General features: G+C 33.6%; 2 protein-coding genes across 5 annotated transcripts; both read left to right on the top strand.

Annotated features, from left to right (window-relative positions):
- The first annotated feature begins 918 nt into the window (after positions 1–918).
- LOC114174337 (cation/H(+) antiporter 18-like) lies at positions 919–5,296 on the top strand. 4 transcript variants are annotated; one of them, XM_085669346.1, is made up of 5 exons: positions 919–1,033; positions 1,114–1,194; positions 1,833–2,070; positions 2,715–3,716; positions 3,822–5,296. In XM_085669346.1, exons 3-5 carry the CDS (start codon positions 1,870–1,872, stop codon positions 5,034–5,036), a joined length of 2,418 nt encoding a protein of 805 aa, XP_085525472.1. In that variant the 5' UTR covers positions 919–1,033; positions 1,114–1,194; positions 1,833–1,869; the 3' UTR covers positions 5,037–5,296. The 4 variants fall into 4 exon arrangements, with proteins under 4 accessions (XP_085525472.1, XP_027914975.2, XP_085525475.1 ...); XM_028059174.2 differs by lacking the exons at positions 919–1,033; positions 1,114–1,194 and adding an exon at positions 1,221–1,240; XM_085669349.1 differs by lacking the exons at positions 919–1,033; positions 1,114–1,194 and adding an exon at positions 1,416–1,535.
- A 2,929-nt stretch (positions 5,297–8,225) lies between these two features.
- On the top strand, positions 8,226–11,653 carry LOC114174720 (cation/H(+) antiporter 18-like). The gene is made up of 3 exons (XM_028059562.2): positions 8,226–8,437; positions 9,072–10,073; positions 10,179–11,653. The coding sequence occupies exons 1-3, from the start codon at positions 8,249–8,251 to the stop codon at positions 11,391–11,393; spliced, it is 2,406 nt and encodes an 801-aa protein (XP_027915363.1). The 5' UTR covers positions 8,226–8,248; the 3' UTR covers positions 11,394–11,653.
- The last annotated feature ends 452 nt before the right edge of the window (positions 11,654–12,105 follow it).

Here is a 12,105-nt window from a genome sequence, read left to right as displayed (position 1 = left end):
TTCACAGAGAGTGGTGGGGTTCCTGATCTAACAGTAACATGAAAAGTCACTATCAGCATATTAATTAATTAAATTATTATTTTTAAATTAGACTAGACTAATTAAAGATGTCACTGTGGAGTGGACAACAGGACTTTCCGCAGTTCAAGATCCACCATTTAATTTTTAAATACTCACCTTTAAAAACAATCTTATTGTTCATTCTTTCTTCTTTTATATTATATAAGATGAGTGGGACTAAATGTGTTTAAATTAATAGTGTCTACATTAAGATTCTGAAGATTATATACATATACAATGCTTTAATTTCAACCTATCATTAAAAATCAATTTAACCAATATTTCAAGATTTTTAATCTGTTAACTACTGTAATAGATATAATCATTAAAAAAACAATATATCAGAAATTAGTAAAGTCTCAATATTTTATCTATAAAGAAAAGATTCTTCTTCCTAACCATTTTTTTAACTACTTTTAACGTATACAATTAGTTTGTAGTTTTACTTTTATTAACATAATTCGTTTTATTATTTGATAGTTTAATTAATATAAAATATAATTTGTTATAATTTTAGTAATATCTTCATTTTAATAAATATGCAAAGATATCTTTAAAAAAGATAAATACTCAAATTTGCACTGATCTCCTCCATAATAAAATCATACGCGTTCATTTTATTATTTGATAGTTTAATTAATATAATAAAATCATATTTTGTTATAATTTTAGTAATATTTTCATTTTAATAAATATGGAAAGATATTCTTTTAAAAAGATAAATACTCAAATTTGCACTAATCTCCATAAATAAAAGTCATACGCGATACGTGACTCAGTGCAAAAAGTCAAAGATAAAGATGGGCCTATGAATCAATATTAAATAAATATTGGAATAGGAAGGTCAAAGTTATCATGCAAAAAAATAAAAAGAGCGTCCAAAAATAAAAAGCCCTTTAAGTTCTTCTATGGTGAATATGAAGGAGTTTTCAATCTGGTTTTGAAGGCGGTGCCCACTGTTTCCTAGTCGCAGGTAAGTGCTATAGTCCATTTTTGGATTCTGGACCCACATTTTTTCCGTTCCCTTTCTGTAAGTATCTTCTTTCTTCCCAGGAATCAAATCCAAGGAGCATTAGGAACCAATAAGTGAATCCCATTCTTATTCTTCCTTCACCAACCATTCACGTTGAACAGGTGATTTCTCAGTGATTCTCTTTTCTTTGCTTCCTCTGTTTCTTAGGTAATAATCTTTTTGCTTTCAAATATTCTACCCAATTATGCGCTGGAACATGCAAGTGAAAATTACTGTTAATGATGTGTCTTCTTTTTAACTGGTTTCTGTTCAATTCAACCACTCCGAAATGTGCTTATTATTGTTTATTGTTTACTGTTTACGTAAGTTTTTATTATATATTATTAATTCAAAGGTTTGGGGTCATAAGACTCTTGACAAAATCTTGAGAACAGAGTGAGGCATATTGCAATTCGTTTGTTTGAGTTGCTGGCAGAATGACTTTTTTTTGACTGTGGGAGAGGTGCCGTCTTTGAAAAAAATAGTTGTTACCCTGATTTGGGGTGTGCTCCCGATTATTTATTACTCGTGGTTTTTGTTACTTGATTTTATTGTTTTTTGTACCGAATATCTTGCATTGCGAGATTTACGTTGTAGCTTCTTCGATATTATGCTGGATCGGTTTTTTCTTGCTGTTTTCTAACATTCTTTCTTAATATTAGCACATCTTGTTCTCATATTGGTTTTTTAAAACTATTTTAATGTCTATAGAAAAGAGTTACATTATATAGGATTAAGATCCCTGTTTCTGCAAATTTAGGTGGATCTGTCTTGGCTGTGGGTTTCGGATTGTTGAAATGGCTTCCAATGCTACATCTGGACATGCTTGCCCGGCGCCTATGAAAGCCACATCAAATGGCGTGTTTCAGGGAGACGACCCTCTTGATTTTGCGCTTCCCCTAGCTATTTTGCAGATATGTCTTGTTCTTGTGGTCTCAAGGGGACTGGCATATCTCCTAAAACCTTTAAGGCAACCCAGAGTTATTGCAGAGATTATTGTAAGTTCATTTATTTTCTTTAGTGTTAATCGATCTAATTATCTTAGTTTATATTTTGTAGTTCGTACTACAATTAATAACTAACGGGGATTGATGCATATGGTTGGTTATTGTTCTCTGATTTGGTTCAACTCATTTATTCTGTCTTGGTAGGTGTATGTAAATTTTACTGTCAATCCTTGCTACGGTTTGTTGTTTTTCCTTACTTTATAAGTGGTGTGCCTTCCCCCTAATTTAACTTTTTTCAATAAGAAAATTAAATATTACTTATTAGAAAGATGCGGTCCTCTCGTTTTTCTTTTCTTCCTTTTAGTGCTTACATGGCGATCCTAGCAACTGGGGCTAAGAGTGAGCAATATGAATCGTAGGGATTGAACCTGGCATCAGTTACTTCTTAACCAAGTTGGATTGCTACTAGGTTATGCGGCAATTGTCATGTGACCAGAGCTTTTCATGTTCCATATTTATAAAATTTCATAGTCTATAGACTTCACTGTGTTGCGCTACTCTAAATAAGTCTCACATTTAACGTGAAATCTATCATTTGAATGCAATATGATTTTAAACAATGTTTTAGTCAGGATAGATGTTACTGGTGCCAAAATATGTATAATGGTTTTAATGTGTATGACTGCTATTGACAGGGAGGAATACTTCTTGGTCCATCAGCTCTTGGACGGAATAAAAACTATATGCAGGCAGTTTTCCCACCCAGGAGTCTTACAGTATTAGACACTCTAGCAAACATTGGCCTTATATTCTTTCTATTCTTAGCAGGCCTGGAGTTGGATCTCAAATCTGTTCGTCAATCTGGAAAGCGAGTCCTTGCTATTGCTATGGCAGGAATAAGCCTACCCTTTGCTATAGGAATTGGTTCATCATTTGTTCTAAAACAATCTATTGCCAAAGGTTCAGATAATGCCGCATTCCTTGTATTTATGGGTGTTGCTCTGTCCATTACTGCATTTCCTGTATTAGCGCGTATTTTGGCTGAGTTAAAACTTCTAACCACAAATGTTGGCAGAACAGCTATGTCAGCTGCAGCAATTAATGATATAGCTGCCTGGATTCTGCTTGCTCTGGCTGTTGCCTTGTCAGGCCATGAGCGATCTCCACTTGTGTCACTGTGGGTCTTCTTAGCGGGATGTGGTTTTGTCATCTGTGCAATAATCATTGTTCCTCCAATTTTCAAATGGGTGAGCCAAAGATGCCATGAAGGTGAACCAGTTGAAGAGATATACATATGTGGTACATTAGCTGCTGTTCTGGCTGCTGGGTTTGTCACAGATGCTATTGGAATCCATGCCATGTTTGGTGCTTTTGTTGTTGGAATTTTGCTTCCAAATGATGGACCGTTTGCCAGTGCTCTTGTGGAGAAAGTAGAGGATCTTGTGTCTGGTCTATTTCTCCCTCTCTATTTTGTGTCAAGTGGATTGAAGACTAACGTAGCCACCATAAAGGGTCTGCAATCATGGGGTCTTCTGGCTTTTGTTATATTTACAGCTTCTTTTGGAAAGATTCTCGGGACTTTTGTTGTTTCCCTTCTCTGTAAAGTACCTCTTAACGAGGCTCTGGTGTTGGGGTTCTTAATGAATTGCAAAGGCCTAGTTGAATTAATAGTCCTCAACATTGGCAAAGATAGAAAGGTAATTTCAATTTTCTTACTCTCATTGTTCCATATAATCAGTTTAATAAGGTGCACTTTCCTATCCTATCTATTACCGTTAAATATTAAAAATATGCATTTCCAGGTTTTGAATGATCAGACCTTCGCCATCATGGTTCTCATGGCCGTTTTCACTACCTTTGTCACCACTCCTCTTGTGATGGCCGTGTATAAGCCTGCAAGGAAGGGAGGAATAGCGGACTACAAACATAGAACAATTGGGAGGAAAAATGCAAATAGCCAACTGAGGATTCTCGCCTGCTTCCATGGTGCAAGAAATATTCCATCGATGATAAATTTGATTGAGGCTTCAAGAGGAATCCAGAAGCGTGATGATCTTTGTGTGTATGCAATGCACCTTAAAGAATTCTCTGAGAGGTCCTCATCTATATTAATGGTACATAAAGCAAGAAGAAATGGGTTGCCATTCTGGAACAAAGCTTCTCATTCACATTCTAACCATGTTATTGTAGCGTTTGAGGCTTACAGGCAACTGAGTCAAGTGTCCATCCGGCCAATGACCGCCATCTCATCTATGAATAGCATACATGAAGACATTTGTGCAACTGCTGAGAGGAAGGAAGCCGCAGTCATTATTCTTCCATTTCATAAGCATCAGAGTTTGGATGGTTCACTAAACATCACTAGAAATGATTTTCGATGGGTTAACAAAAGGGTACTTGAGCATGCACCGTGCTCGGTTGGAATTTTTGTTGATCGCGGGCTCGGTGGTACCTCCCATGTCTCTGCAAGTAATGTTTCTTACCGTGTTACGGTGCTTTTCTTTGGTGGTGGTGATGATCGTGAAGCCCTTGCATACGGAGGTCGTATGGCTGAGCATCCTGGCATCAGATTGTTGGTTATTCGCTTTGTAGTTGAACCACCTAAAGAAGGAGAGATTTTAAGAGTTGATGTGGGTGACTCCTCCTCCAGTACCAAATTAATCTCACAGGATGAAGAATTCCTCGATGAATTTAAGGTGAAAACAGCCAATGATGACTCCATCAACTATGAAGAGAGAATAGTTAAAAATGCGGCAGAAACAGTTGCTATTATCCGTGAGGTTAATGGCTCCAGTCTATTTCTTGTGGGTTCAAGGCCAGTGAGTGAAGTTGCATGTGCTCTGAAAAGCAGTGAATGCCCTGAACTAGGACCTGTGGGTGGTTTGTTGGCATCACAAGATTACCCCACAACAGCATCTGTTTTGGTATTACAACAGTATAACAACGATGGTGCACCAATAAATTTTACGCCGGAATTGGAGGAACATTTACCCGATCAGGATTCAGGTTCTGTATAACGCTTGTCTTACTGTTATGGCTCGCACGTTTGAACTTTTCTGAACTCCATGCAGCTTTGTCTAACAGTATATAGTTTATAGTTCAAAATTTGACCACCAAACAAATAAAAAAGAGTACGGAATTTAATTTCCTTAGGACTGGAATTGATTTAGAATTAATAATTTTACGGTTGGACTGAGTTGTGTAGAGACTTCTGGTGGAAAATTAGGATTCTGGCTTCAGTTCCAATTCTCTATCTAGTTGCCCTGTTTAGTTTTTACTTTTCCAGACTTTTGCTTTACTCTGCTATTTTTAATCACTCCTTTCAATCTTTTTCAACTTCTCAAAATCATTACGGAACGCATACAACAAATCTAACAATAGAATATATATATATATATATATATATATATATATATATATATATATATATATATTAACTTTCATGCATGTATTAACTTAAATATAAAACTCTTTAACTTAAAATTTAACACTGAACTAAGATTTACTGTGTCAATATTATATTGACATGAAATCATTCATAAATTACAAATCAATTTAAAATAGTTATCATTCATTTAGTTTCATAATCAAAATAAATACATCAAGAACAACACTCTGATTCAATTACAATTATTTATACTAACATAAATACACAGGTGTGCATTTTTTAAGCTAAAAAAATGAATATAATAGTAATAAATACTTGAATATTAGCATAAAAATTATAAATATGATTAAGAAATAAAAATAAGAAAAAAAAACTCATAACAATATTTATTAAGAAAATATCAATCTAGGATTACTTTTAAATGGTTAATAAATAATATTATAAAAGATAAATTTAAAATTATGAAATGTGTACGCAACATATAGAATCATCTTTATATATAAAAAAATATTTTTACTTATATATAAATATATATATATATATATATATTTATATATGAAGTTTAAATTTTGATAATTATTTATTTTTTTAAATAAAAGATTGTTTGAAACTGGAAAATATTTTTCAAATTACTTCAAATTATACTATAAAAAAGTATTTGCAAATCTAAAATACATATTTTTTTTAATTGATCAATGTTGAAGTATATTTAATATTTAGATTATCTAATCTAAAAATTAGTGAAATGTTTCCTTTTTATTATGTATTTAAAATTCAATTGTGTTAAATATAAATTATCCAATCTGGAATGTTATAATTAATTTTTAATATTGTATAAGTGCTCAGCTGTTACAAATTACTCAATTTAAAGAGATATCTAAATTGTATAATTTAAACAGAATAATAAAGAATAAGTGTTGCTGTCACTCTTCTTGATCGATTCATCTGTGGATATTCTATATATAAATATGAATTATGTATAGAATGTTATAATAATTTTCAATACGAGGTGTGATAGATGTAAAATAACTAGTACAAAATACTTAATTTTTATAAAAATTACATAAAATTATCTTACAATATTATAATATTTTATTTGATTTTTAACTTCTTAAATCTTTAATTATAATGTTATTTATTTTAATTTTAATTTTAAACTAATTCTAATTTTTAATTAAAAATATTTAATAAAAATATCGAAGGTTATCTCCTACATCACAGGTATTGTTCTTTTTCTTGTTGGGGCAATAGAGTTAAAAGAAATGATGTCATATAATCTCAGTGATCAATAAAGTCATAAAAGACCTATAGAGTTGTGTGATTCTACATTCCTTATATGAAATCTAATACTATATACAATTGTGAACTAACAATTGAACTAATAAAGGGTAACTTTTTTAATATTTTAATCTTTCTAAATCATTTGCATTCAAATTTTTCTTTCTACAATAGGAAAAAATGACTACGTGTCATCATCTTCTCATAATGAATAAATCAAAAACAAAACAATCTCACACATTGTGTTCTCACTCTCCGTATCCCACACAGAATATCATCTCTTTCAAACTTCTCTCTCTTTCTCAAACCTCTTTGGCTTCTTCTCTGTCTTCCTCAAACCTTTTCATTGTCTTCTTCTCTTTCTCAAACCTCTTCAGAGCTTCTTCTCTCTCTTTCTTAAACCTCATCAGCTTCTTCCTCTGTTTCTGGATCACTCACACACAACACCATGACGAACACCACATCTTCAGCTTCTTCTCAAGCTTCCTCTTTTCTCTATTTTTCTCACGCGCAAACAACACCTCTTCATCTTCCTCTTTTCCGCTTTTTCAAATGAGAATATCTGAATATATCATTTTTTTAAACAGATCTGATGATGTTGTATCTTTTTTTTCGCAAGTGTTATCACCTTTCTCAAGCAAGCATCTCATTTTCTTCTTATATTTTGTCAGATCTAACTTTTTTATGCGTTTTTTTACAGGTAAGAACCCAGAAGTCGATTTTATTTTGAGTTTCTCAAGCGAACAAACTGATTGACACATTTTTAAAAGTGAGTACCAAACTGACACATATGAAGAGAGTGAGTATTACCTGACTAATTAAACATTACATTTATATGCACAATCTATCATTTGTAACTTTATATCGTTTACTCTTCACATTTTTTGTATCGTCTAATGTTTGTATCTTTATTAAGTCTACTCAACAATTTCTATATCGTCAATCATTTTTATTATTAGAGAAACAACTATTATATTTTTCTACACTTTTTACTCAATATTTCATTCAAAATTAAATTTGATTTCTTAATTTTAATTATCTAAATCTTAATATATTATTTAAAATAGTTATATATAATACATTTTATTAAAAATATATATAAATGACTTAAATACATTTTTATTATAAAATCAATTAAAATATTATTATTGAATTTTATAAAATAAAATTTATATTAAATTTAATTATACTTTTATAATTTCAAATTAATTTAATAAATATACCATAATTTTTAATTTTAAAATTCGATATCCCGTTTATAAAATTGATCAATAGAGTTAAATATTTCACTCAACTTCTTCTCTCTCGTTTGCTGGTATGAGATTCGTGTGGTAGTGTTGATACCAATTTCAGAAACGGTTACAGGCCTTTATGTGTGACCAATGCAGAAACTGAAAAAGAGTATAATAATGAACCATGAATATATCATGGCTATTTCTACGGAAGAAACAAATCAACTAAGAATCCCTGAAGAATAGGTTTATGTAAAAAAAGGACAAACAACTGATTATAAATTTGAATGAGTGATTACATGAATCACACCAATAACAATAAAAAGCGCGTATGTGGGGAATAGTGTATAGAAAAGCGCCGATGAAAGTCACATCAAACGGGGTGTTTCAGGGAGACGACCCTCTTGATTTTGCGCTTCCCCTAGCTATTTTGCAGATATGTCTTGTTCTTGTGGTCTCAAGGGGACTGGCATATCTTCTAAAACCTTTAAGGCAACCCAGAGTTATTGCAGAGATTATTGTAAGTTCATTTATTTTCTTTAGTGTTAATCGATCTTAATTATCTGAGTTTATATTTTGTAGTTCGTACTACGATTAATAACTAACGGGGTGTATGTAAATTTTATTTGGTTCAACTCATTTATTCTCTGTTGGTAGGTGTATATAAATTTTACTGTCAATCCTTGCTACGGTTTGTTGTCTTTCCTGACTTTATAAGTGGTGTGCCTTCCCCCTAATTTAACTTTTTTTCAATAAGAAAATTAAATATTACTTATTAGAAAGATGCGGTCCTCTCGTTTTTCCTTTCTTCCTTTTAGTGATCACATGGCGATCCTAGCAACTGGGGCCAAGAGTGAGCAATATGACTTGTAGGGATTGAACCAGGCATCAGTTACTTCTTAACCAAGTTGGATTGCTACTAGGTTATGCGTCAATTGTCATGTAGACTTACTTTCCAGACCTGATGTTCCATATTTATAAAATTTCATAGTCTATAGACTTCACTGTGTTGCGCTTCTCTAAATAAGTCTCACATTCAACGTGAAATCTATCATAGAATGCAATATGATTTTAAACAATGTTTTAGTCAGGATAGATGTTACTGGTGCCAAAATATGTATAACGGTTTTAATGTGTATGACTGCTGTTGACAGGGAGGAATACTTCTTGGTCCATCAGCTCTTGGACGGAATGAAAGCTATATGAAAGCAGTTTTCCCACCCAGGAGTCTTACAGTATTAGACACTCTAGCAAACATTGGCCTTATATTCTTTCTATTCTTAGCAGGCCTGGAGTTGGATCTCAAATCTGTTCGTCAATCTGGAAAGCGAGTCATTGCTATTGCTATGGCAGGAATAAACCTACCCTTTGCTATAGGAATTGGTTCATCATTTGTTTTGAAACAATCTATTGCCAAAGGTTCAGATAATGCCGCATTCCTTGTATTTATGGGTGTTGCTCTGTCCATTACTGCATTCCCTGTATTAGCCCGTATTTTGGCTGAGTTAAAACTTCTAACCACAAATGTTGGCAGAACAGCTATGTCAGCTGCAGCAATTAATGATATAGCTGCCTGGATTCTGCTTGCTCTGGCTGTTGCCTTGTCAGGCCATGAGCGATCTCCACTTGTGTCACTGTGGGTCTTCTTAGCGGGATGTGGTTTTGTCATCTGTGCAATAATCATTGTTCCTCCAATTTTCAAATGGGTGAGCCAAAGATGCCATGAAGGTGAACCAGTTGAAGAGATATACATATGTGGTACATTAGCTGCTGTTCTGGCTGCTGGGTTTGTCACAGATGCTATTGGAATCCATGCCATGTTTGGTGCTTTTGTTGTTGGAATTTTGCTTCCAAATGATGGACCGTTTGCCAGTGCTCTTGTGGAGAAAGTAGAGGATCTTGTGTCTGGTCTATTTCTCCCTCTCTATTTTGTGTCAAGTGGATTGAAGACTAACGTAGCCACCATAAAGGGTCTGCAATCATGGGGTCTTCTGGCTTTTGTTATATTTACAGCTTCTTTTGGAAAGATTCTCGGGACTTTTGTTGTTTCCCTTCTCTGTAAAGTACCTCTTAACGAGGCTCTGGTGTTGGGGTTCTTAATGAATTGCAAAGGCCTAGTTGAATTAATAGTCCTCAACATTGGCAAAGATAGAAAGGTAATTTCAATTTTCTTACTCTCATTGTTCCATATAATCAGTTTAATAAGGTGCACTTTCCTATCCTATCTATTACCGTTAAATATTAAAAATATGCATTTCCAGGTTTTGAATGATCAGACCTTCGCCATCATGGTTCTCATGGCCGTTTTCACTACCTTTGTCACCACTCCTCTTGTGATGGCCGTGTATAAGCCTGCAAGGAAGGGAGGAATAGCGGACTACAAACATAGAACAATTGGGAGGAAAAATGCAAATAGCCAACTGAGGATTCTCGCCTGCTTCCATGGTGCAAGAAATATTCCATCGATGATAAATTTGATTGAGGCTTCAAGAGGAATCCAGAAGCGTGATGATCTTTGTGTGTATGCAATGCACCTTAAAGAATTCTCTGAGAGGTCCTCATCTATATTAATGGTACATAAAGCAAGAAGAAATGGGTTGCCATTCTGGAACAAAGCTTCTCATTCACATTCTAACCATGTTATTGTAGCGTTTGAGGCTTACAGGCAACTGAGTCAAGTGTCCATCCGGCCAATGACCGCCATCTCATCTATGAATAGCATACATGAAGACATTTGTGCAACTGCTGAGAGGAAGGAAGCCGCAGTCATTATTCTTCCATTTCATAAGCATCAGAGTTTGGATGGTTCACTAAACATCACTAGAAATGATTTTCGATGGGTTAACAAAAGGGTACTTGAGCATGCACCGTGCTCGGTTGGAATTTTTGTTGATCGCGGGCTCGGTGGTACCTCCCATGTCTCTGCAAGTAATGTTTCTTACCGTGTTACGGTGCTTTTCTTTGGTGGTGGTGATGATCGTGAAGCCCTTGCATACGGAGGTCGTATGGCTGAGCATCCTGGCATCAGATTGTTGGTTATTCGCTTTGTAGTTGAACCACCTAAAGAAGGAGAGATTTTAAGAGTTGATGTGGGTGACTCCTCCTCCAGTACCAAATTAATCTCACAGGATGAAGAATTCCTCGATGAATTTAAGGTGAAAACAGCCAATGATGACTCCATCAACTATGAAGAGAGAATAGTTAAAAATGCGGCAGAAACAGTTGCTATTATCCGTGAGGTTAATGGCTCCAGTCTATTTCTTGTGGGTTCAAGGCCAGTGAGTGAAGTTGCATGTGCTCTGAAAAGCAGTGAATGCCCTGAACTAGGACCTGTGGGTGGTTTGTTGGCATCACAAGATTACCCCACAACAGCATCTGTTTTGGTATTACAACAGTATAACAACGATGGTGCACCAATAAATTTTACGCCGGAATTGGAGGAACATTTACCCGATCAGGATTCAGGTTCTGTATAACGCTTGTCTTACTGTTATGGCTCGCACGTTTGAACTTTTCTGAACTCCATGCAGCTTTGTCTAACAGTATATAGTTTATAGTTCAAAATTTGACCACCAAACAAATAAAAAAGAGTTCGGAATTTAATTTCCTTAGGACTGGAATTGATTTAGAATTAATAATTTTACGGTTGGACTGAGTTGTGTAGAGACTTCTGGTGGAAAATTAGGATTCTGGCTTCAGTTCCAATTCTCTATCTAGTTGCCCTGTTTAGTTTTTACTTTTCCAGACTTTTGCTTTACTCTGCTATTTTTAATCACTCCTTTCAATCTTTTTCAACTTCTCAAAATCATTACGGAACGCATACAACAAATCTAACAATAGAATATATATATATATATATATATATATATATATATATATATATATATATATATATTAACTTTCATGCATGTATTAACTTAAATATAAAACTCTTTAACTTAAAATTTAACACTGAACTAAGATTTACTGTGTCAATATTATATTGACATGAAATCATTCATAAATTACAAATCAATTTAAAATAGTTATCATTCATTTAGTTTCATAATCAAAATAAATACATCAAGAACAACACTCTGATTCAATTACAATTATTTATACTAACATAAATACACAGGTGTGCATTTTTTAAGCTAAAAAAATGAATATAATAGTAATAAATACTTGAATATTAGCATAAAAATTATA

This window comes from Vigna unguiculata, chromosome 2 (assembly GCF_037176805.1).
Source record: "Vigna unguiculata cultivar grain cowpea cultivar isolate G323 ecotype 2 chromosome 2, ASM3717680v1, whole genome shotgun sequence".
Classification (NCBI taxonomy): Eukaryota; Viridiplantae; Streptophyta; class Magnoliopsida; order Fabales; family Fabaceae; genus Vigna; species Vigna unguiculata.
The sequence above is the reverse complement of the archived record's forward strand: the minus strand, read 5'-3'. Positions and strand labels throughout refer to the sequence as shown.